This window comes from Dicentrarchus labrax, unplaced genomic scaffold (assembly GCF_905237075.1).
Source record: "Dicentrarchus labrax unplaced genomic scaffold, dlabrax2021, whole genome shotgun sequence".
NCBI lineage: Eukaryota > Metazoa > Chordata > Actinopteri > Moronidae > Dicentrarchus > Dicentrarchus labrax.
The window spans coordinates 8620814-8645160 of record NW_026136718.1 but is presented as its reverse complement, the minus strand read 5'-3'; the positions used below and the strand labels follow the sequence as shown (position 1 = coordinate 8645160).

The window sequence follows — 24347 nt, the reverse complement described above, 5'->3', positions numbered from 1 at the left end:
ACGGCTGGGACCCCCCACATCAACACAATAATATGGACTAGAACAAGCTAACCCTGCTCTGCCAGGTTGAATGCCAGGTTTTTTGTATCAAACTGAAACTCTGACATGAGTTATGTGTTTGCTGCATTTTTATGTCCCATATAATAGTTATTTAGACAATCATAATTAATCAACAATCCCTGGTATCCCAGTTCAGGGGCTGGATCCTCCAAAGTATGAATTGACCAATCTAACGATGATCATCCAGGAAAGTCTCTTTTGAAGGTTGCTCCAAATGCAACTGAGAAGTGAGGGCTTCTTTTGGCCAGAGTTGAAGGACAGAAACATCCTGTAATCCACCGATTCCCAAGCTTTTTGTCCTGTTTGTCCTTAAAACAAAGCCACAATAATTTTAGCTTCAAATTGTTGTTCAAATTATGTATTATGTTCCCAAGAGGCTAAAACTATTCAGTATTTTACATGGAAAAATTGATTATCAGAATCAGAATTGGGTTTATTGCCAAGTAGGATTTCACATACAAGGAATTTGTGTGTTACAATAAATATAGAGATATAAATAAAGATAATGCTAGAGACAATATATACAAATATAAAAAGAGATCCAATATGCACAATATAACCATTTTTAAATAAGTAAATAAAGGTGCACAGTTTTCAGGAATGTACAAAATATTGTTTAGGCTATGTGCAATTTAGCAGTGTGACATATAATGAGCTTCCAATGTGCAAGCTATTAGGATTATTAGAGAAAACATGATAATCTGTAGAAGAAATACATTTGTGTTTCTGTCTAAGCACATTAATCATCTCATGACCTCTTAAAATAATCCCAGAACCCTTTCTGGGGATCCTGACCCACAGGTTGGGAACAACTGCCATAACGCATTGTTCAGTGAGTGTTCAGACAATCTATCATAGGCTCATAAATTCATAAGGTCATGAAGTACAAAATCCTTTTCACATTTTATTAAAAAAGTGTGCTGAGTTGGGCATCCGTTATTGATAAATTTCTCTTTTTGAATCTACCTTTTCATTTGCCCTCCATTTGTACACTGCAGGATCTAAATAACATAATCCAAGTCACAATTTTATGGACATGTTACCAAAAGAGTGCTACTGAAAAATGAAAGATGTATTAACATATATAGCTTACCATTAACATGGAATCCTTTTTTCGCCTGTTGTCTATCATACGTAAACTGAATCAACAATTACTCTAAACCGAGGAGCTTGTTTTGTCAGCCATTTGCAGACAACTTCTTGGTGATAAACTTGAAACTGAAGTTTTCCCAGGACTGTCTGGACACACTGTTTGTTTTGTCTCTGCATACATCGTTTGAGTCCCAACCACGAGGCTACAAAGGGGCCCCACTTGGTACACTTTTTACCAGTTGTCCATCATGTTTTGAAGGGAAAGTAACCAACATATATACCCATATATAAACCCAGAAACCAGTCTAAGAGTTCAACCCTGGTTCCTGCATATTGCTTGCTGGTTGAGGTATAGCACAATAAACCAATATTGACTTATATATCAGCCCAGCCAATTTATCCATGTTTAGCTCTAGTTTGAGGGAAATCTATTTGTGATAAACTTGGAATGACAGTTAACCAGGACTGTCTGAATGCACTTACTTTTGGTCTCTGTGAGGCTAGACTGTCTCATTTGTAGAGCTAGGGGCAGACCTTTCGGTCTTTTGAAGGATCCACCTTCATTGGTCCTCTGGAGGATCCAGCCCCCGGAATTGGGACGCAGCATCTCTCTGTGCACCAACCACACTCCCTCCTTCTGCCTGCTCTCTGGTCTTAGTCTCATGGCTGCCCCCTGCAGTGTGTCTTTATACAGCAGTGTGCTTCCATCTGTTTCATAATTTGAAAAGTGGAGGCCTGGAGGAAAATGTGAGCACAGTAAGCCTGAGAAAGTTAAACCCAATATGAACAATCTGCCACTGATGAAGAAAGTAGGGCCAGTTTTTCAACGGACTCCTATTGCTACTTAAATGGTTACAATTGGAGCATCTGTTGGTGTAGAATCATCATTTTATTATGTTTCATTGTAGAGAAAATATTGGCTGCAGCCCCTGAAACTGGCAACACACCAAACTGTCTCCTCCGGCAGTCCCCCTGTCAAACTCTACACCCCCGACCTCCTCTCGCCTGTGATGCACATCTTGCATATTGATTGCATACCACTGCCAACATCCAGCAGCACACACCTGGCCTCTCACTCCACCTCACTCCTACCTGTCTTCACGCACGCAAGCACCCACAAAAGATCCGTCAAACCCGTGTTGTCACATGTTTTATCTCGGCTTGCCGTGGCCCTCTGTCCCCTCTTCGTCCCCCCGGCCTCCACCTCCACTTTTCACCTCACTGTGACGTGTGATAGACCTGCCATGTGAGACTCACGCTACTGTCCTTCTCTCCTTCCCCCTCTCACCCCTCCTCACCCACTTCCCTCCCTTCCATCCCTCTTCCTCCTCCCTGCTCCTCGTACCTTTCTCCCGACCCCGCCTCCCTCCTTCCTCCACCCCTCCACCCCACACAGAGAATGACCAGCCATCCCTTGTATGGTTTGACAGAGGGAAGTTTTATTTAACCTTTGAAGGTAAGTTTTCTCTGCACCAGGGTAGAGTGCACACACACGCTTATGAGGCTCATTTGTGCAAGCTTCGCCCTTCCCCTTCCCTTTTTTTCCTTCCTCCCTCCCTTCTCCTCCTCTTCCTCCTTTGCAATCTCTCCATCACCCTAACCAGCACCATGCTAACTCCTGGCTGAGCCCCCTCATATGCAGTCAACTTTGCAGTCTTGCCGTCCTCTACCTTCTCTTCCTGACATTGTTCATTCTCATTTTGTCTGCGTTGACCGCCTTCCATTCACTCCCTGAAGACTCACCGTTCTTCATGTGCTTTACTAATGTCTTTGTCGTCACTTTTGTCCTATTGGTCCTTTGGTTCTTGGACTGTCTGGTCTTTTTGATCTTGTCAGAATAATTCAGCTTCAACAGCATGTCTGGAATAAGCATGCACATCTCTCTGTCTCTCACTCTGTCTGCTTCTTGTCTTTCCTTTCTCTTCTACCTGTGCTTATTCAATTAAAAGCAGATGCCAGTGTGTAACGTAGTGTAGACAAATTCATACACTCGAGGGATATATTTGAAGTAATTGTGTTTAATTCTACAATTTCACCGTCAAAGAGCAGAGAGAAATGGGTATCCTCTACGCACATAACCTGCTGTTTCCATGTCACCTTACTAACACCAATATTTGTTCTCATTTCAAATAGTTTTTCATTTAATCACAGTAGTTTGCACACCATGTGTTGTTCCTCATTTCATTCACACTATTGGTTAGGAAGAGTGTAGAGTCCTGGTTCCTAATCTATTAACCCCCTGTTGACTGCTGTGTATTTTACACTGGGTTGAAGCAACTGTACATTGATGTGGAATTCAGTTCAGATCCCTATATGTGTGTATGTCTCGCCCTATTCTACTATTTTAATGTCTGTTTGTGTGTCTGAATGCGTGTGTTACCTCCAGGCTGCTCCAGAGGGCCCAGTCCTCTCACCATGGGGGCTCAGGATACTCTTCCTGTGGCGGCTGCATTCACAGAGACGGTCAACGCCTTCTTTAAAGGAGCTGATCCCAGCAAGTAGGTCAACAAATAGCTTCACACGTTCTAACATATGTGACATATATGTCATTACTTATTACAGTAGAAATAACCAAATTCATGTGGCTTATGTGAAAGGAGTGTTTTCATTCAGTTTATACAGCAGCACCGGTTCTTAAAGAGATGGTAACACTAACAATTCTAACTTCTCCTACAGTATGAATCATCCACAACGCATGTATAAACACTTAATGAATGACAGCTGCAATCATATAAGTATCCTTATACTCATGGACAAATCTTGTAGAGCATTATAAAGCTGTTATAAACAGTTCACATGTACACATCATTCACAGGTAGGAAGAAATTGTGTAAAATATGTAAATTAAGCAACAATTTGTAAAATAATTGAATCACTCAAACTACCACCCTCTCACCATCCAAACTAAACTCTGCATCTCTTAAATATTATATAAGCTCAACAGCTGCAACCAAATTCAGCCGTTAGCTTCGGTTAGCTAGAGCAACAACAGGCTGCTGCTGTAAATAAACACAGTAACTGAACTTCTCCAGCTTGTAAGCATTATCTTAACAAAGCAACACGCTACCTAGCTCGCTAGGATGGCTTGTGAGCTTATTACTCAGCATCAAAGTGACGTTTTGTTTGTTAGCACTCTTTGCAAACTCCTGCTGGCTTGAACATGCAATGGATAAAGTATCTGGCTTTTTAATCTTCACAGAGTTTTGTGTGTTTATCTGAGGAACATCTTGGATTCAAAACTCTCGCCAAGATAACTCTGAATCAAGTAGTTAGCTGCTGCCATTAACTGTCTCTTCACTTTAATGCTAAACAATAATCCAAGCTCACAATCCTGCCTAGTATTCGCTAGTTATGAAGGTAGCACATGCTGCCTGGTTATGCAAAACAACAACAACAACAACAACAAGAGGTTAGTTTCTGTGTACTTGTTATTGCCCTTCTACAGGGCTGGCTAATTCTGGTGGTTTTGTCTACTTTCATCTGTTGGTTGAATGTGCGGTCACATATTGAGGAAAAACTGAGAAATCAACAAAATAAGTGTGTACAGTATATGAGAAGTGTCTTTTTCTCCAGTCTTTACCTTCTCTGTTTCTCTAACCCAGTGCTTGTCTTCCTCTTCCTCTCAGGTGTGTTGTGAAGATCATAGGTGAGATGGTTTTGTCGTTTCCAGCAGGAATCACGCGGCACTTTGCCAATAACCCGTCCCCCGCCGTGCTAACCTTCAGCATAACCAACTACAGCCGACTGGAGCATGTGCTACCTAACCCCCTGCTCCTCTGCTGGTAATGACACCGTTGTGAACTCACGACCTCCCCTTCACTGTCAGAAAAAAATAATAAATACACAGTTTTTCACCGGAGGCAGTTTAAAAAGATCATAACTTACTGCATCTTTCTCACGTGTGTAGCTCAAGTCTGAATGTTTGATTGTTCAGTTTGGAAATTCACCCTAATTAATTATGAGTGTTTATAATTTAACTTAATTCAAACCAAATCAAATTATCTTACTTAAATTGTATTAATAATATTAATTTCCTTTATGTTGAATCAGAATGAGTCACCACCTTTTTTATATTTGTAAAGTTTAAATGTCAGTCAAAGCAGACTCTTGATCAACTGTTTGTTTCCAATTCATCCTGTATTTTTCATAATAATCGTAGTGTGTTTCATCGTCGTATTAATAATTGTTTCCACGCAACAAATCCTACTTATCACACTTAATGGTATGTTATACTGACAGCAAACTACATTTATATAGCACATTTCATACATGAGGATGTGTTTTATATATAAAATATCTACTAGCAGAGATTTAGATATGACAAAATGCTCTGATAAATGGCTCATAAAGCATTCATAATCCCATATGGAAGAGTTTGGTTGTTCAGTGATGACCAGTGAGGATGAGTAAACTTTAGTGAGATCATCTCAGACACTAGTGCTGACTGCGTATTGAGTCATTATGAGGTCATCTCAGTTTTCAGACCAACTACCTTCAACAAAGGTCGGCTTTTTTTTTGGTTTGTTTGTTTATCGTCCTCGGTTAAAATTAAATTACATTATTGATTCATGTTTGTACCTGTTGTAAAATACTAAAGAAACCACTTACTTGAGACCCATGAATCACATTTTAATGTTTATAAGCTAACCCAAATCATTACTCATTGGCACTGAAAGTATATTGCCTTATAGCAGAATAAGTATTGCTTTTACTTAATTATAATTCATCACAAATATAAATAATTTCTAAAATGTCATCCATAAAATGTTTATTTTAGATCCTGTATAGTTGTTGTAAAAATCCATGTAAAGCCTGACCTCTTGTGGCTTGTTGTTAAAATTAAAATTCTGACCAAGTAGGTCAAACTCATCCAGTGAAACTAAATGTTGCAAATTTCCAAAGTCATTAAATACTCAAAAATATGTTTGTTTTTCTGGTCAAACATAAAGCTGCACTCTAGGTTAGACAAATCACCAGAATCTTATTAAATATCTGTGTTTTGATTGTACTTTTCTGCATGCTTCCCCCACCAGCGACACCACCACACAACCCAAGGCCGATGCCAAGGACTTCTGGGTGAACATGCCAAACCTGATATCACATTTAAAGAAGGTGGCAGAGCAGAAGCCACAGGCAACATACTACAACGTGGACATGCTCAAGTATCAAGTAAGCTCTGCCCTCTGGCATAAAGTTGCACAACAGCCATTAAATCTTCCACTATCATCTGGGGTTTTTTTGGCGGTGTTTAAATGAACTTTAGGAATAGCTTGATGTTGTGTTGGACGAAATGCCCTGGCATTATTATAAGTCGTGCCTCTGCATGTTTTCTATCTATGTGCAGGTGTCGGCGGAGGGCCTTCAATCGATTCCTCTGAATCTAGCGGTGAGCTGGAGGTGTGAGCCGACCAGCACTGACCTGCGGATAGACTACAAGTACAACGGGGAGGCCATGACGATGCCGATGGCCCTCAACAACGTCCAGTTTCTCGTCCCCGTCGATGGAGGGGTTTCGAAACTACAGGCAGTCTTACCTCCTGCTGCATGGTACATTCTGAACTTTGTTATAGTGATAAGTACCAGTAAGATTAGTAGGCAGTATACAGTTTGTAAACTGCTGTATTATATAATGGATATATCAAGAATTACAGAAATAACTTAAATTACTTTAATTTTCGTTATGCTGACTGTAAAAAAAAAATGAAAATGCTTGTATTAAAATCATACAAATGATTAGTGTAAAGTGCACACTTCTGTGAATTGTTGCTACAACATATGTGTATATAGTAGAAGAAGATGGTTTGAATTTTACTTTCAGTTCTTCTTCAGACGCTTCATAAATTGTTTTTTCTGCCCTCTTGTAATCCGGACAGGAATGCAGAGCAGCAAAGAATCCTTTGGAAGATTCCTGATATCTCACAGAAATCTGAAAACGGAGGTACGTACAGTAATAGAAAAGTAACACACACCATTTTAGTTATATTAATATTCTTTCAGGTTAAAGGCTTTACACTTTTGGTGACTGATGCGAGGGTCTTGCTTTTAGTTTTATGTTTGTAAAAGTCAGACATAATCCTTATTTGGACTCCTGAGCAAGATTTTTCTTGTACATCTTAACTGACTGACTCTGAAGAGTCACTTACCTGGAGACTGAACTGGTTTTCAGAGAAATAACAGAATTATCTATAGCCCTGGTAAAAGGTTTCTGTACCTATAAGCATAAGAGAACATAGATAAGACAAGCATAGATAAGAGCTAGACGATAGAAATACGTTAAGGTTAAAAAGTACATACAGCCTAGACATTGTTCTTATCTTACCTGAGTTATGTATTGTGAGTTTCTGCAGGCATGTAGACCTGGACAGTTTTATACACTGACCTAGAACCTGCACTAGGAGCCATGAATGCAGCTAAACAGGTTATTGGGGGGAAAGTAGTACATGATGCACCTCAGGAAAAGATGGGGCCCTAGGTGGTTGTCAGCTTTGCCAACAGTGCGCCCTTCTGTCTACAAACGGTATTACAGTTACTTCAGCAAAATAATATTTACAAATATTTCCAGCTGTTAAAGCATAGTTTTATTTGTGTATCTGACGTCAACTGATGTATTTTAAATTTGTTGGCCTGTTTCATATATTACAAATCATATTTGTAGACTTTTAGTAGTTACCTGGCCTCCAGAAGGACAGTAAATTAGATTATATATTTTCTTTAAGAGGCTCCAACATGATCAGTTTAGCTCTGCTTCTTCTGAACATGCATTGATAATGTGATATATCTGGCCTCACATATGGTTGATCTTGATAGTCTCGGATGATTTGTAATTTTCTTTTCAAGAGAATCTCATTCAGTGTTTTCTTGAGCAAACATTTTGACAGGCTTTTATACAATAGCATTTTGGTAATATTTTGTGGTTGAAAAGTTAAATAAAGCAACGTCTGTAGTTGTCTAGCTGTTACCAGCATATCTTTCTGCTATCTATTCAAAATAGTTTCCAAAGCTGTTCACTATTTTGTTTTTTACAATGCACGACAAAACCCCTATTCCTTCAGTTAAATCATTCCTTGTGGCCAACAATTTCTAAATTGGCGCTCTCCCCACAGGTGTGGGGTCATTGTTAGCACGCTTTCAGCTAACAGAAGGCCCCAGTAAACCAGCTCCACTGGCAGTGCAGTTCACCAGTGAGGGCAGCACTTTGTCAGGCTGTGACATTGAACTGGCTGGGCCAGGATACCGCTTCTCTCTCATCAAGAAGAGGTTTGCCGCAGGTCAGTTACCATTTCAGTAATAACATATTCGAGATATTTTCCAAGTAAAACGTCCTGTAAATCAAACCTTTGTAAATTGATAGTGAATTGTTTTTTTTCCAACTAAAATCCTTTTAAGTTACATTTTTAGCCCAAAGTGCAGCCAAAAAAGATTTATCTTATCTTCTTCTTATTTCTGTGCTACAGTATTTGTTAATTTATTGTTGTATGCATTCAGATAATTGTAATTACCTCTATCATTATGTATTGATGCAGCTTGTACTTACTGTAGTAACTGTGTCTGAGGTTAACGATAGATCTGTAAAAGATCCGTAAATGACTGAAACATAACCTAAACATTTCGTTGATGCGTTTCAGGAAAATACCTGGCCGACAACTAACCCATGCTACTGAGAGCAGCAGTGTTGAACAAAACAATCGCAGTGGACTGAGGTTGACACCGAGGACAGAGGACAAACCAACACCAGGCAGACTTTCCATTAACCTTTTCTGAACCCACACGACAGGTCCGCAGCCTACCCAGCAGTATTGTATAACTTGCATATAGCATCGTGGAGCTGTTTTAGGTCATGTAATTATCGTATTTGTATTCATTTCATAACATCCGTATTGCTGCAGTTAGACACCTGGGTTCTTCCTCCCTCTAAAGTCTGTGCCTCTGTCTCCATCATCCTTGGGTCAATGTGTGGTGGTGTTTTTGTTTATAAAAGTTTCACTGCAGCTGCCTGACCGAAGACAAGGACAGAAAGCGTTTCGGACAGATTTGAACTCTGGATGACTATTTGTTGTCTAGAGATTTGGCAGTAAAAACAAAAAAACAACCTTGAATATGATCTTAGTGGTCAGACACACACCTCAACCTCTGACAGGTCCAAAGTTAGACTACTTAAAGTTGAAGCATGGCCCAGGACAATTCATAACAAGTTTTACATCATTAGCAGATTTAAAAAATAAATAAATCAGCTCTGTAAATAATCCTTCCATCAGAGTCTAAGCTCAAAGCCAGAGACAGCTGGCTTCACTGTCTCGCTCTGATGGCGGCCATTTGCCAGCAAGTAAAAGCATTTAATGAAGCGTTTCGACTCATGCTGTCGCAAAGAGTTAAATGAAAGATGTTTCTTGTTGCTTGTTTGCGATCGAGTGCAACACAGGATCGAGTAACTACAAAAATACTAGGTTTTCATGCATCACCTACTGGTACTACAGGGTCACATGACTTTGGATCACATCCTTTTTAATATAAATGCACTGATCAGTCAATCAATCTGTTATTTTATTTCTCTGGAATATAGAGACATGGAGAGAGTTTTTAGCCAGTTAGGCAGCTGCAATGATAAATCAATGTACTGGTTGCAAAATAAGAAAATAACGTTTTCCCGTCAGAACAAAAGAAGTGTACAGTGTCATTTTAAATCAATAATATATATCTTAAAGGGCGTTTGGTGTTTTCCTCGTATTGTCAGATAGCCTTTCTGTTGTTCCCAGGACAGCAGTGATAGACTCCAGAGTACATGACAGCATTCTATTTTTATTTATTGATGACGATGATTTGTTGTATAAAACGTGATTGTGTATACGAATAGAATTTGAATGGTATCACACAACTCAGAACCCTTAAAGGTATAAATATTTGAACTCTTTTTTTTTTTTTTTTTTGTTATCTGTGTAGTTGGGTAACCTGTGTACAGTATAAGGTATAATTTTTGAATTTATTTCAGATATAATTTTTTAACTCAAGTGCAACAGAAGATTTGAGCTATATATGGGTGGGTGGGGTAATTTAAAGAAAAAGATAAATATCTTCCTGGATGCTGTGTTATGCTTTGTGAAAGCAGTGTTAATGTAGAGTTAGCTGTACCATGGGCAAGGTCCACACTTTGAACAGCTAGTTTGACATTTTGGGAAACGGGCTTCTTGGTTTTCTTTTTTCGAGTTGTTAGAGGAGATGATCAATATCACTTATATCTGTCCGTTCTGTTCTACATGAGGTTGGAGCCAGGAGACGTTAGCTTAGCATAAAGACTGGAAACAGCTAGTGCGGCTCTGTCTGAGGGTAAGAAATCTGCTTACCAGCATTTCTAGGGTTCCCTAATTAACACATTACGTCAAAATGTCAAGTTGATGTTTTTACGGGGGGTTGATGGGATATAACATGTTCATTTTTTGAGCTGTTGTGATGGGGTAGCCAGACGTAAAGTGGCACCAATCTTCTCTTTTAATTCTCGGCAAGAAAATGAGTCAGCATGTTTCCCAAATTGTTTAACTTGTCCTTTTAATAAAGTCAAGACGATGACAACAAAAGCAATCAGGTTTCATCAACAGCAGTGATGAAGTTTAGTGACCGTGGTACCACTACTGGAGTAGGATTTGTTTACTGGGACCATCTTTTTTTGTTTGTTTGTTTGTTTTTTAATTCAAACCTCATAAAACAGAAAGAAAACACTCTTGTATTAATCCAGCATTCTCAGTTCCCACATCTACTGATTGAGTTATTCCTCAACTTTGACCACGTGTCTGACCTGTTTTCTTACCCATTTCCATTCACCTCAGTGGTACTTTAACTCCCTGACTGTATCATGAGCACACCCCGATCATCCAACCAGCGCTTGAATCCATGGCTTTATTTTGCATAATCGTAATGGTCTCTGTGAGATGACATGAGTTGAATGAGGTTGTGGAGCAAGGTTAAGTTGACCAAAATGCTTTTCTTTTCTTTTTTGTATTTTATGTGTGTGTACCCCGGACAGTCAGTCCTCTGTTAAGGAGAATAAGCTGAATATTTTTAAAACGGATAAAAGTGAAAAAATATTATATTGTTTAATGTGTAAAAAACACTGTGCTGATGATGTTGAACTTCCTGAATGCTCTGACACTCAACATGAAGAACAAAAAGTGTGTGTGAAGTGTAGCCGAAGATCTCTGTACTGTACTGTATGTCGGCATTCTGCTAAATGCAACCAATCATGGTCCTTTCAGAGCTGTCGTAGAAGCATCTTAGGCTGAATTTAGGACTTTAAGACTTATTAGCGACATGTCGATATTCCTCTTCAATGATAGTGAGTACTTTTGATCTGACATACTTTTAACATATGTGGTTATTTGGCTAATAAAAAGACCAGACTCGAGCTGTGCAGTTTAAATAGAAATCTTGTTTTTAACCAGATTTACCAGATTTATTCCTGTGCAGACTCGGTCTAAAGGAGCATTGTGGATTACTCTGAGGTTGCATTTCATTTGTTAATGCAAGGTGATGATGATTGGTGCCATTTAGCTCCCACATTAGGTTGGTAACATTTTTCTTTCAGTCACGTTCGTCCTTCCATGATCCTGTGGTCAACTGGATGGATTAACATGGCTGAAGGGAAGCTGTAACCTGCTGAGTGAACCTTGAAACTATCAGTGCAACAGTCACTACAGCATTATCTATAGAGGCCCACCAAACACATTCCCCATCATGCATCTGTTTTAAATTACCAGTACACTACAGATTACATGTCTTTCAGCTCGAAAGTCATGCTGCCGTACAAAACTGACTCTCAGTCTGTTAGTTGCCAGTTTATTCTTTGTATCTCGTTAAAAAAAATTAAACACAACTTGTATTTTCCAGATCTTCATCTCTGTGGTGAATTCGCCTGCAGTAATTCATTATTGCATGCAGAGCATGTAGTAAAAGGTGGGGCATCTGTGATGATAGATAGTACTGAAATGACGTGTTGTGCTGAGTGTCAGTTACCTGTATTAATGTTGAGAAGAGAGCAGGGAGTGTGTTTATGTGTGCTATACGCCAGAATGCTTTTTGGTTCTGTACCGTTAACCTCAAACACATGTGCAAGCTGTTTGTACAGTACATAACAATGCTAAGATGAACTGAGAAACTTAGTTTGCTTCTTTCCAAAACCAATAAAAGTTATAACTGGATGTCTGTGTTTGCAGTTTTCTTTGTATTAAAGAATTCTGTATGATTTAGTCTTTTCTCACGAATATATACAGAAAGTGGTCCTACTGTATTTTTCTTTTTAAGACATACTAGCAGCTTGGATCTGTCAGCAGGCTCGAAATGTCTCATAAATATCTATAACAACTATTGGATAGATTGCCACAACTTCTATACAGACAGTCCCCAGAGAAGGAACCTCTGAATTTCCATCTATTACCACCCACAGGCAAAGGTTTTCACTTATTTAGTAAAATATTGGAGAAATTAGCACAAACTTTAGTACAGAAATGTGTGTTTCCCAGATGTATTGGAACAACTCTTGAGATCCCTTCTGATTTTCGTCTTGCGCAAACATGAGGTTCACATTTGTTGGTAGGAATTCTCGGATTCTCATGATGTGGGACTCACATTAATGTTCTACTTTTGTTTTTATTTAACTGTAATTTGTTTAATACTTTGGTTTATGACCAGATATCTGCAAAAGTAATGACTCCCATCAGCCTTTGTGTTGTGTAGCATAAGCATGCATACCTATTACTGTAAAACCTCATATAGCACAGCTGTAGACTCTTGTTGTTATTGAGTTTATGTGATTATTGCCTAAATTAAACCCACGATGACAGATATAAAATATGTATATAAGCCAAACTACAGCCAGAGTGTGTGTGTGAAATCTGCACAGAGCTGCTGTGGACCCTTCATGTTTTAATTATGTTGGGGGTTATTTTATGCCTTTATTGAATAGTCGACAGTGAAGAGATGACAAGGAGCAACAAAAGGCAAGATGCCACCACCAGCTTGCCTTTTTATGGCTTTTTTGTGAGTCATTGAGATGTTATAAGAGTCTTTCTATGCTGCTGTGCCTAACTTGAATTTCTCCTACAGGCGATCGATAAAGGAACATCTTATCTTATGTTTGCTTAAAGTTAGTAATGTTCGGTATCCGGTGTCCAGGAGTGCGATTTTAAAAAGATTTCACACCTCACAGAATGTAAGCCCTGTGCAAGAACATTTATTTGACAAAATTAGCGAAATGATAGAGTACAGCTCAAGTTTCCTATAAATACATTAAAGCAGATGGAAACTTTACAAACCTGCCATCCTGTGGATACATGTCTACATACAGGACACAAGCCCAGGGCTGAGGGACAACCGTCCTCTCTTTACTCAGTCTGAGTGGGAAGTGATGCAGTCCTGCACCCTTGAATATCATCCCTGAGTGCATTTACATTTACGTAGCTTACCCAACTTAGTTTTGTTACCTTATTCTCATAGGTTTATTTATAATATAATTACATGTATTTTTATTGTTGCACGTATCTTCTCAGGTTCAGAAACATGTTCACATTCACATCTACGGACTTACAAGTTAAAGTAATAACTCACAAAAATATCAAAAGCAATTAGAAAAATAGCAGTTGTGAATATGAGCATTATTGTATATACAATACAACGATCATATTGTTTTTAAACATCAGAATTTGGATTCAGGTTTGGTTTCTACTAAGGCAGAATGGAAGAGAACAGAGTCATTTTGGCCACTTGGAGAATGAGAAGAAGAGAGGCGTTGGCCTCAGCAGAGGAAGGTGAGGTCGCTCTTCCTGCAGCCCACCTGGCAGCACACAGTGGTCAGTATGTTATTCATATCCCGTCTGGTCAACCGGGAGCCTGGGTTGCTGCTGCTCAGGCTCTCCAAACTGCTCTGCTCCCCTGCGGGCAAACCTGGAACAACAAAACACCGAAAATGCTAAAGAAACACTCTGACATAAAAAAAAACTTTTGTCCTAATTTAGTCCAATAACCAGGTTCACACACAGCTTTCCTCTGCAAACGTCAATTTGTTTCAGATTGATTCTTTCACAGTTGTTTTCAACAAGGTAATGGATGAACAAAGACTTGTGTAATTGATGTCTATGTCCCCATTAAATAAGGAAACTCTAAATGACTGCGCAGATTAACTCAGTGCCATTTGTCTTCTACACTGTCACTTTACTCTTTCTAATCAGCGCGGCTGATAGGCTAACTGGGTTTGTTTGTGTGTGACTGACAGTATGAAAGAGAGACTGCCTGAGGAACAGACTGCTGCAACATTTAATCAAGATATGTGGGCTCCTCGAGCCTAATAAGGTAGAACAGCAGACAATGTCTCTGTGCTAGGGCACCTGTCTGCCTGCACACCCACTGAATTAATAGTACACAGTTCATCATGTAGCAAGAGCCATAGCAGACACAAGGGAAACACTAGCTTGCAGACAACTGTTTTGTGTTTTACTCTGAGGGATAATATCTTACATGCAAAAAAATGTTATTCAGCAGTTGAGCAGTTTCAAAGTCACTGAAAGTAACATCAAAAATCAACCTACATCATTGTATTTTAAATTCAAGTGGAGATCCAAAGGTTTTTGAAAATATATATGACGTCATGCTGAATATTGGGGAAATATTTCACAGTATACTGTAGTTTCATACAATATATAAGTGAGACACTTTGACAGTGTGCAATAAGATGATTTTATCAACCAAAAACAAAAAGGATAAACACATATATATAGAGATATTTATTCAGGAAATGTCACTGAGTAGAAAATAGATAGTAATAAGTAATAGTACAAATCCTACCTGTCTAGGTAACCCTGTGGTGTGCAGTACATCCACCACAAAATACACTGTGTTCCAAATTATGTAAATATGATTTTAATTAAAAAAAGCAAAACACAAAGTTTTCAATTGTGCTGCTTCCCATATCTGTTTAGATCACTGACATCAATCTCAGACAGGTTTGTCTTTATTAGTTTGCCAGGTGAGCCTAATCAATGGGAAACTGTTTAAGGATGTTGTTCCACATTATTAAGTAAGTCGCAGGTTTCATGCAATATAGGGGAAAAAAATATCTTTCTACAGATGAAAAGTGAAATAGTGCAGTATCTTTTAATAGGTATGAAACCACTGGATATTTTACGAAATATTAAGAGAGATCATCGTCCTATGAAAAGATTTGTGTCTGATTCAGAGCGCAGGCGGGTTCGTTCAGATAAAGGCGTGTTAAGGAAAGTTTCTGTAAGACTAATTCATCGTATTAAGTGAGCACTTGCTGATGTGCATAAAGCTGTATTTCAACCCTCAAACAATGCCCACAAGGACACATGATTGCAGTGGACTCAGAAATACATGAAGACTAATTGTCTAAGTGTCTAGTTTTATTTAGAAACTATTAAGTGTTTTGAAACTCTGTTTTGCATAATAATTTGGAACAATGCATTTTGAGTTATTTTGCAAAAAATGCCATTGTCATCATTGGTAATTGTGTTTAATAAAATCTAGATAACGATATAATTGTTGAGGAATAAAAAATCCTATTGACTGCCAATTATATCGACTATTTAGTAAGAAAAAGAACAAAAACAGTATATGCATAATAATTTGGAACACAGTGTAATTTAAAGGATTAGTTCACAAGTCTGTCTTTAAACAATAGTCAGCTGTAATCTGTTTAATTGGCCTGACCATTAAGAAATCAGGAAAAAAAAGGTGATGAAGGACAAAATCCATAGTCATCACACAAATATGTATTTTTTTTATATATTAGATATTCTATTCTAGTTTTCTCTGAAGGTAAAATGAGACATCAGCAGTTTGAGATGATCAAAGTCAAATCAATTGGAAATTACAGCCTTTTTAGTCTGAAAATCCCTGTTGTGCTGCAGCAGAGGGAGAGTCACAAATGAGGGAATTTCAGTACAAAAAAAATACAAACTTTGGAAAATACATTTTATTCAGTGCGTTGCAGTTTAATTCAGAGCTTCATATTAGCTTTAAATTAGTCAATTTTCAATTTGTCAGGTGCATTATTAGGAGTGGACCTCTTAACTGCTGGTACCCAGAGGAATCACTACAGCCAGCAAAACTTGTTTCCGTGTTCATAGTTTATATTGTTTCAAGAGAGACTTTAAAAACTATATAATAACTGTATATTTTAAGGTTAAATCTACCTAGAAACAGATACCAAATATTCTTCAGATACCTATTATTCTTTCTTGTATGCACACGTCTAATAATAAGATTAATCCTGAAGACAAAGTTAGACTCTTTCATCACCATGTCTGCTGTTCAGAGAATAAAAAGAGGAAGTTGTCTCACCATCACCATCCATGTCTGTCTCACTGAGAAATCTCCTCCAGCGGGAGCCTCCGCAGGTGTAAACGACGGCTCTCAGGAACTCTCGACCACACAGCTTCACTGCCTTCACCTCCGCTCTCACCTGGTCCACATGCACCACTGCACACAACAGCAGAGGTAAAACCACTAAAGCCCGCATGCTGGACGCCTGACAGTCTGTATGGAGGTGTATTTCTTTGACGGTCTGGTTTGTTCTGAAATGACCTCGGCTGTCGGCTGTCTTTGAGTGTTTCTTTCTTGAGTCAAGTCTGTTGGAGGCTTCAGCACAGTGGACTGGTCGTTTATCCAATGCTTGCATCTCCCTGCATTATATACCATCAACCTTTCAGATCATCCGTGCTGAGTATCTCCACCTCCTCCCTCTTACTGGACCCTTAGCCCATCCCAATCACACTCACACACACACATACACATACACATACACACACACAGTCCTCACTCTGTCATGACAGTCAAGTCATTTTATGTTTCCGGTCATTTCCACCAACACCATTTTTGGCCTCCTAAAAGAGAGAGTGACGGCCATCAGCCTTTTACAACCCTCCAATGACAATCACATTAGACAAGCGCAGCCTCCTCACCCTCTCTGTGATTATGTGAGTTAAATCTGTGATTGCACCGACCTTCACTACACTAAATGGCTAATTAAGCGATGCAAAGTGATTCCCCCTGCAGTCAAACAGATGTTTGATCTGTTTACAACACTTTGATGGCCTGGTTGTCTTTGGCTTTACAGCAGTTTGGGCCATATGAGAGGAAAAGAGTCAATGTTGACAGTCCATCATGCAGGTCATTATGGTGCTGCTGATGGTGCGATGTGATACTCAGCATGACATTTCACTTCGATCTTTAACAGTGGAGTTCCCACTTAGGATGTCAATGAAATTATATTATGTTTAGTTGGACATGCTGCAGGTTTTTCCCTATGGTAGCAAAAAACAGACCAACATTTTAGATGAAAATAGAATGAAAAACATATTTGTTTTGTTGTTGTTTTTCCTTTTTCTTAAGAAATAACAAGAGTTTCCCAATAAAGTTACATCTAAAGAGGTTGTTATGACAGTAATTAATCTTTTACTTTACTGGAACCAAACTACACAGTTTTGCTGTTTTTTTAGGTCAGTGATTTTCAAACAGGGCTCCTTGAATGGGTTGTAGGGAGGCCCCCAGCACATTTTTTGGAAATTGAAACAAGAAAAGAAATATGGTTGGCTGTTCTGATTGATTTATTGATTTGTAGTGATCCTAGTTTGATCATTGATTGACTATGAAGACTTTTTTTTATCTTTAAACCTAAAAAAACAAATACTAAGAGGGAAAGACAAAATCCTCTTAAATTGAGGGTCCATTATCTAATGTGAATCTATTGTGAAGGTCCTAATAATGAAAAAGGTTGGGAGCCCCTGTTCTAGGTAAAAGCCTGCACTTTTGCATATTAAAGAGATTCTACAGTTTAGGGCCTAATTAAAGAACTTGTTACTGAATGGTTCAATTAGTAATTATTTACTGACTCTTGGATCTAAATAACCAAGTTATAGACCCTAAACAACCTGCTGACTGTCTAGTTATTCAGAGACTTGGCGTTGCCCTTGTTTCAGGTTGGGGACATTATCAGTCAGACAGACTGGGAAACTTCTGGCACAAGTAAGTGAACATCATGTTCTGCTAATGCTGCATGTACAGTAACCATTTTAATACAAGATAAACACAAGATATTACGCATGAAAATTCAGTCTTGACCTTTATCACACTTTTAACAGCAGAAATCCTAAAAATGTTTTGGATGACAAGTTCCTTCTGCTCACGGAGACTGTGTGAAACTGTATGTTTGAAGTGTCTATAAAAAGCTAGTAAGTGGACCTTGTTTTGTCTAATGTTTATGATTTTTTTGAGGTGAGGTTATCACACAGTATCAGCAGACACAGGTTTATTAACTCAGCCCGACTGTGCTGGCTGGCTGACATGTTTGCTACCTTTATGATGTTGCTCTGGCTCCTTTTACCCTTTACGTTATATCTGCACAGAGAATGACAGCACAGAGCGATTCCATTACCACAGACAGGTTACTGTCATTTTTCTGAAAAGCTGAAACAAAAAATGCTTTAGTATTTTGTCAGTTTTTTCCATTCACTCCTGAATGTGGTTATAAAACGTAACCCTAATGACTTGAACGGAGACACAACAGCCTTCCTGTTTGGAGCTGATGAGCTGGTGCGGCTGCAATCAGAGCTGCAACTCCTTTCGTCATAATGAACTCTCCAGATGACTCAAAGGCCTGGAGAGGTGAAGAACATGATCTAGATTACAACGACCTTAAATTACCTTAAATTAGGCTACATTTAGTGACCCTAAATTATGTAAAGCTACCAGGGTAAGTGACATATTGTCAGACATATTGTGGAAACAAGTGCTACTGTTTATCTATTAAATTAATGTCTTACTGATACTTTGTTTGCTGATTCTTCATGTTGAGTCAAATCAGTCGTATTTGGTTTGAATTCAAACAAGAAAATTGTTTTTTTGCAGTTTACCACAGACGTGACAGAGGTTCGGTACAATCAACCTGAGCAGCTGCAGTGAAGCAGAAAAGGTTCCCTCCTTCCATCATGGTGGGAAGCTGTTAGTGTTTATCAAATTACAAAGCTCCTACATGTTTTCCATTTCAGTATCAAGCCAAAATGTCATGACTGAATTTGAGAATTTAATTGATGCTGAAATGTGAGGGCTTGAAGCTCCGTGATTGTAGATGAGATTTATTTTTACATCAGTAAATGTCACATGTGAAGGATGTATTCCATCGATCTCCAGACAAACTATAAAGTAACTTTGGTTCTGGGGCAGTTTTTCATAATTTGGACTGGGAAACCACAATGATATCTTAGACATCATAGAAATATAGAGACATTAGCTGGAGTAAAACTGGAAGTAAGAAACCTCATTTAAAATTCCAGTGACAATTGTAACTACACTTAAGTATGTTGCCTGGCTCGCTTCATGTTTAGATAAGAATTTTTTTTAAATATCTTACATTTTGGGTTGCACCACATGGTTGAATGCACTTAAAAGCATCAGCTAAATAAAAGTAATGTAATTGTTGTTTATTTAATGTTTCTGATTTTTACGGCATTTAATGAACATCATTTACTACAAAAATTGGAAAACGTTACTTTAATAGAGACGCGTTGTTGAATTTTATGGATATGGATGAAACCGTATGATGCTCGTGTAACGGTAAAAACATTAAATTTAATATTAAATATAAAACCAAACAGGCAAATGTGACGTTTGCAGATAAGATCTGTTCTAATGGGATTGTTCATATCTCAAGGAGACATTCAGTCGCCCATTCCTCTGAGAACCAAATCTTACAACAAGAGACACAAGATAAATGGATAAAACAGGCACAAACCTAATTGGCTGGGGAATACATCTGTGTGTGTGTGTGTGTGTGTGTGTGTGTGTGTGTGTGTGTGTGTGTGTGTGTGTGTGTGTGTGTGTGTGCGTGTGAACAATATCCTCCACAGAGTCCACCTGAAAGAGAAGAGCCAGAGAGACACTCCGAGCTCAGCTGTGTTTACCATGTGAGATGACCATCAGGTGCCTGTGTGTCATTGACTGAGGGAATAATGGTTTCAAATTGCTGACATAAAATGCTATAAAGCCAGCAGAAGTGCATTAACACAGACAACTGTACAGTATAATGTCAGCAAAAGGCAATGATTTCCTGTGATTGTATAGTAAGTTCAATAAAAACTCCTCAATTGTACCACAACAGTTGACCTCATACTGATGGGTGGACATTGTTATTTGTATGTTGTTGTATCAAAATGACTTTTATTTTTAAAGCACTTTTCTCAGTAAAGTTAAAAGTCTTTTATAGAAAGACCAATGTAATGTTTTCTCCTTTATCTTCAATTCCATATATACTCCTGTTTGTTTTTTATTTATGTGCTTCCTTTTATATATATATATATATATATATATATATTCTTCAGTTTTACCTTATTGCACTTTCCCACACAAATGTCTTGAGTCATCAAGACATTTGCAAGCCCACTTTTACATAATATATGATTTTCCTTTAAAACCTTTAAAAGTCAGAGGTGAATACAAAGACAAAGAAATGCAGTTAAAAAAATATGTGATTTATAAAAGACAAAAGTCAGATAAACAAATAACCTGAAAATTGTTAATATCTTAAAGCTGAGAATTGTTTTAAAGGTCGAGTGTGGATCTATTGGCAGTAATGGAATATAATATTCATGGTTTTCATTAGTGTGTAATCGTCTGAAAATAAGAATTGTTGTGTTTTTGTTACCTTAGAATGAGACGTTTTTATCAACAGATAAAATGGGTCCTCTTCCACGGACGCCCCCATGCTGAACCGCCCTGTTTCTACAGTAGCCCAGAACAGACAAATCAAACACTGGCTTTAGATAGGACCCTGCTACAGATTCCACTTAATCCTTTACACTGGCCCTTTAAACAACCAATCACTAATTTATAATATATAAGTTACATATATACAGATATACTCTATATTACTATATATTTGTGTGCTTCTCATTCTGATCATTATTGTAACTTGTGTATTACATGTAAGTAAGCTTTAAACTGAATTAGAAACCATTAAAAACCTCACATTGTACCAGGAATATTCTATGTATTAAAAGATAATTTACATCAATCCTATGTGTTCAACTGGTGAGGTTTCCCTTTGCTCTTCGCTGACCCTGGAAAAAATGACTTACATGAAAAACAATAAAACAGACTTAAATGAAGAGGTGACTCTGTGAGGAAGTGAAGTAATGCCAACACCAAATGGCTCATTAAATGTGTTTGCAGGTCATTGATTCTTTATCTTTTCCCCCCTCCAATGCGTCTGCCTTGTTTCCTGTTTTCAGCTCAATAAAGTCTAAACTCACAGAACATGACCATAAAAACCTAAGTTTGGCTTAAAAAGGAAATTTGTATTTGTGAATATGTATTTTCACGGTTTAAGTAATCCAACTTTTAAATGTTATTTTCTTTAAATCAATATTTTTAAAATTCAATGAAACGGTTGCACAGGAGATCACCAGAAGGAAGACTCTTTGGTCATGATAATATGATAAGGGTACGCAATGTTTTGAGAGAAAGAAAAGGTAAGTTAGGGAAATATTCAGACTTTTGTTCTTAATAATGACATGAATGGTGCGGCCAGTGTTCCTATTAATATGAGCATTTTTATAAACAAATATGAACGCAGGCCTGCCATGTCACTACAGCAACACCCAGCCGTCACCAGTGGAGGTGAATAATAACAATATGCAACTCATAGCATACTAAAAAGAAAACAAACAAACCAATTAAATAATAATAGTGCAAATAAACAAAGTTTGCTGTTAATTAGTGTAATAATACCTTTACAAAGACCTCCCTGGCTCTGCCTCTTTACTCCTCCACACCAGCAGGGGGCAATGTCTCATTAGAGCAACGAGCATCCGGGCAGGTAGCTGAGGAAAGCAACATGGTGGACATCCTCAAGACAGGAACAGAGTGGGAAATCACGCTCAACTGGAATGATGACACTTTTGCTCGTCATTTGAGGATCTCAAAACACCAGTTTGAGTACCTCTTGACAAATTATTATTATTTTTAATTCCAAACGCTTGCTTTGGCAATATGTACAGTGTTACGTCATGCCAATAAAACTATTTGAATTGAGTTACGACCTCAAGGGGCGTTCTGCTTGCAACTTCCGGTTCGTAACTCAGGAAACCGATCAGTGTTGCCAAGTCCGCTTATTATTCAATTCAATTCAATTCAATTTTATTTGTATATGGGAAATCCCCCAGTAGTCTAGGCCTATAGCAGCATAACTAAGGGATGGTTCAGGACTCACCTGAGCCAACCCTAACTATAAGCTTTATCAAAGAGGAATGTCTTAAGTCTAGTCTTGAATGTGGTGACGAGGGTGTCTGCCTACCGAACCACAACTGGAAGCTGATTCCACAGGAGAGGAGCTTGGTAACTGAAGGCTCTGGCTCCTGTTCTACTTTTAGAGACTATAGGAACCACAAGTAGCCCAGCATTCAGAGAACGTAGTGTTCTAGAGGGGTAATAGGGTACTATGAGCTCTTTAAGATATGAAGGGGCCTGACCATGAAGAGCTTTATAGGTGAGGAGGAGAATTTTAAATTCTATTCTCTAGTACAGGAGAGATGTGATCTCTTTTCTAGTTCCTGTCAGTAGGCTACTTGTGCTGCAGCGTTTTGAATTAATTGGAGTGTTTTAATGGACTTATTTGGGCAACCTGATAATAAAGAGTTGCTGTAATCCAGCCTAGAAGTAACAAATGCATGGATTAGTTTTTCTGCATCTGTCTGTGATAGGATGTGTCTAATTTTTGTAATATTACTTAAATGAAAGTTTAACATCAAAAAATTGCAGCTCATCCAGGATTTTATGTCCTTAAGACATGTTTGTAATTTAGATAATTGATTAATTTCATTGGGCTTGATCGATAGATATAACTGCGTATCATCTGCATAACAGTGAAAGTTAATGGAGTGATTCCTAATAATTTTGCCTAAAGGGAGCATATATAAAGTAAATAGTATTGGTCCAAGTACAGAACCTTGTGGAACTCCATGACTAACTGTAGTATTTATTGAAGATTCATCGTTAACATGTACAAACTGCGACCGATCTGATAAATATGACTTAAACCAGCTTAGTGCGGTTCCTTTAATGCCAATTTGATGCTCAAGTCTCTGTAAAAGAATATTATGGTCAATGGTGTCAAATGCAATACTAAGATCTAATAATACAAGTACAGAGACAAGTCCATTGTCTGAAGGAATCAAAAGGTCATTATTAACTTTAACCAGAGCTGTCTCTGTGCTGTGATGAACTCTAAATCCTGATTGAAAATCCTCAAATAAACTATTGTTATGTAGAAAGTCACACAGCTCTTTGGCGACTACTTTCTCCAGAATCTTAGAGAGGAAGGGGAGGCTAGAAATCGGTCTATAGTTGGCTAAAACCCCTGGGTCAAGAGTGGGCTTTTTAAGAAGGGGTTTAATTACAGACTGTGGTACATATCCTGATAATAAAGAAAGATTAATCATATCCAGTAAAGAAGCAGCCTAGTTGGGATCGGGTCCAACAGACAGGTTGATGGCTTCGATGTAGAAATTATTGAAGTTAACTGATGAAGATCGATAGCAGAAAAACAGTCTAAATATATATCTGAGTTTACAGTAGTTAAAGTTCCTGAACCTGGAGAGCCACTTTGGGCTTGTTTTTCTGTAAAGTCGCTTACAAATATTGGTAGTCGCGGGTCGCGTTTTATTTGGGCTTGTTTCTAAAGTGTAGTTGCTTATTTGGGCTTGTTCCCAGCTCCATAATAAGTTGTCAAGCAGATATTTTCTATATGTTATTTAAACATAGGAGTTTGTCTTGCCTGTTCCCTCTGTCCCTCCCCTTTCCCCATACACACAGGAGACAGCAGAGTGCTTCTAATTGGCTCTGACTCAGAGTACTAGCCAATCAGAGGCAGAACAGGGCAATCTGTTTTTCTTTCTGGTTAGGAAAACGTCAGTAAGTGATGTTTAAATGAAAATACCCGCTACTGATGGTGGACTGTATGAGAGTTTTTGAGGAACAAATCAAAGTGGGCAAAATACGGGAAGAAATATAATAATATATAGCAGTTTAGTTTATTTCTATCTCACTCATTTGTTCATAAGAGCAGGAGCCACTTTATTGCTGCACACTATGATTATCAATAATTAGTTTTCTCCTGTTTCTGGGTTATAGTTATTTAAAAA

General features: G+C 38.2%; 2 protein-coding genes across 2 annotated transcripts in view; one reads left to right on the top strand and one right to left on the bottom strand.

The window, feature by feature from the left end:
- sgip1a (SH3GL interacting endocytic adaptor 1a) overlaps positions 1–12338 on the top strand; it is a 75318-nt gene extending 62980 nt beyond the window's left edge. The window contains 8 exon segments of the mRNA XM_051376567.1: positions 2549–2608; positions 3539–3650; positions 4779–4934; positions 6186–6321; positions 6497–6699; positions 7026–7090; positions 8256–8420; positions 8778–12338. Coding sequence (XP_051232527.1) covers positions 2549–2608; positions 3539–3650; positions 4779–4934; positions 6186–6321; positions 6497–6699; positions 7026–7090; positions 8256–8420; positions 8778–8800 — 920 coding nt within the window. The 3' untranslated portion in view covers positions 8801–12338.
- Positions 12339–13349: 1011 nt separating this feature from the next.
- Positions 13350–16846, bottom strand: insl5a (insulin-like 5a). The gene is made up of 2 exons (XM_051376719.1): positions 16495–16846; positions 13350–14079 (listed from the first exon to the last, which is right to left on the bottom strand). Exons 1-2 carry the CDS (start codon positions 16829–16831, stop codon positions 13931–13933), a joined length of 486 nt encoding a protein of 161 aa, XP_051232679.1. The 5' UTR covers positions 16832–16846; the 3' UTR covers positions 13350–13930.
- Between the last annotated feature and the right edge of the window lie 7501 nt (positions 16847–24347).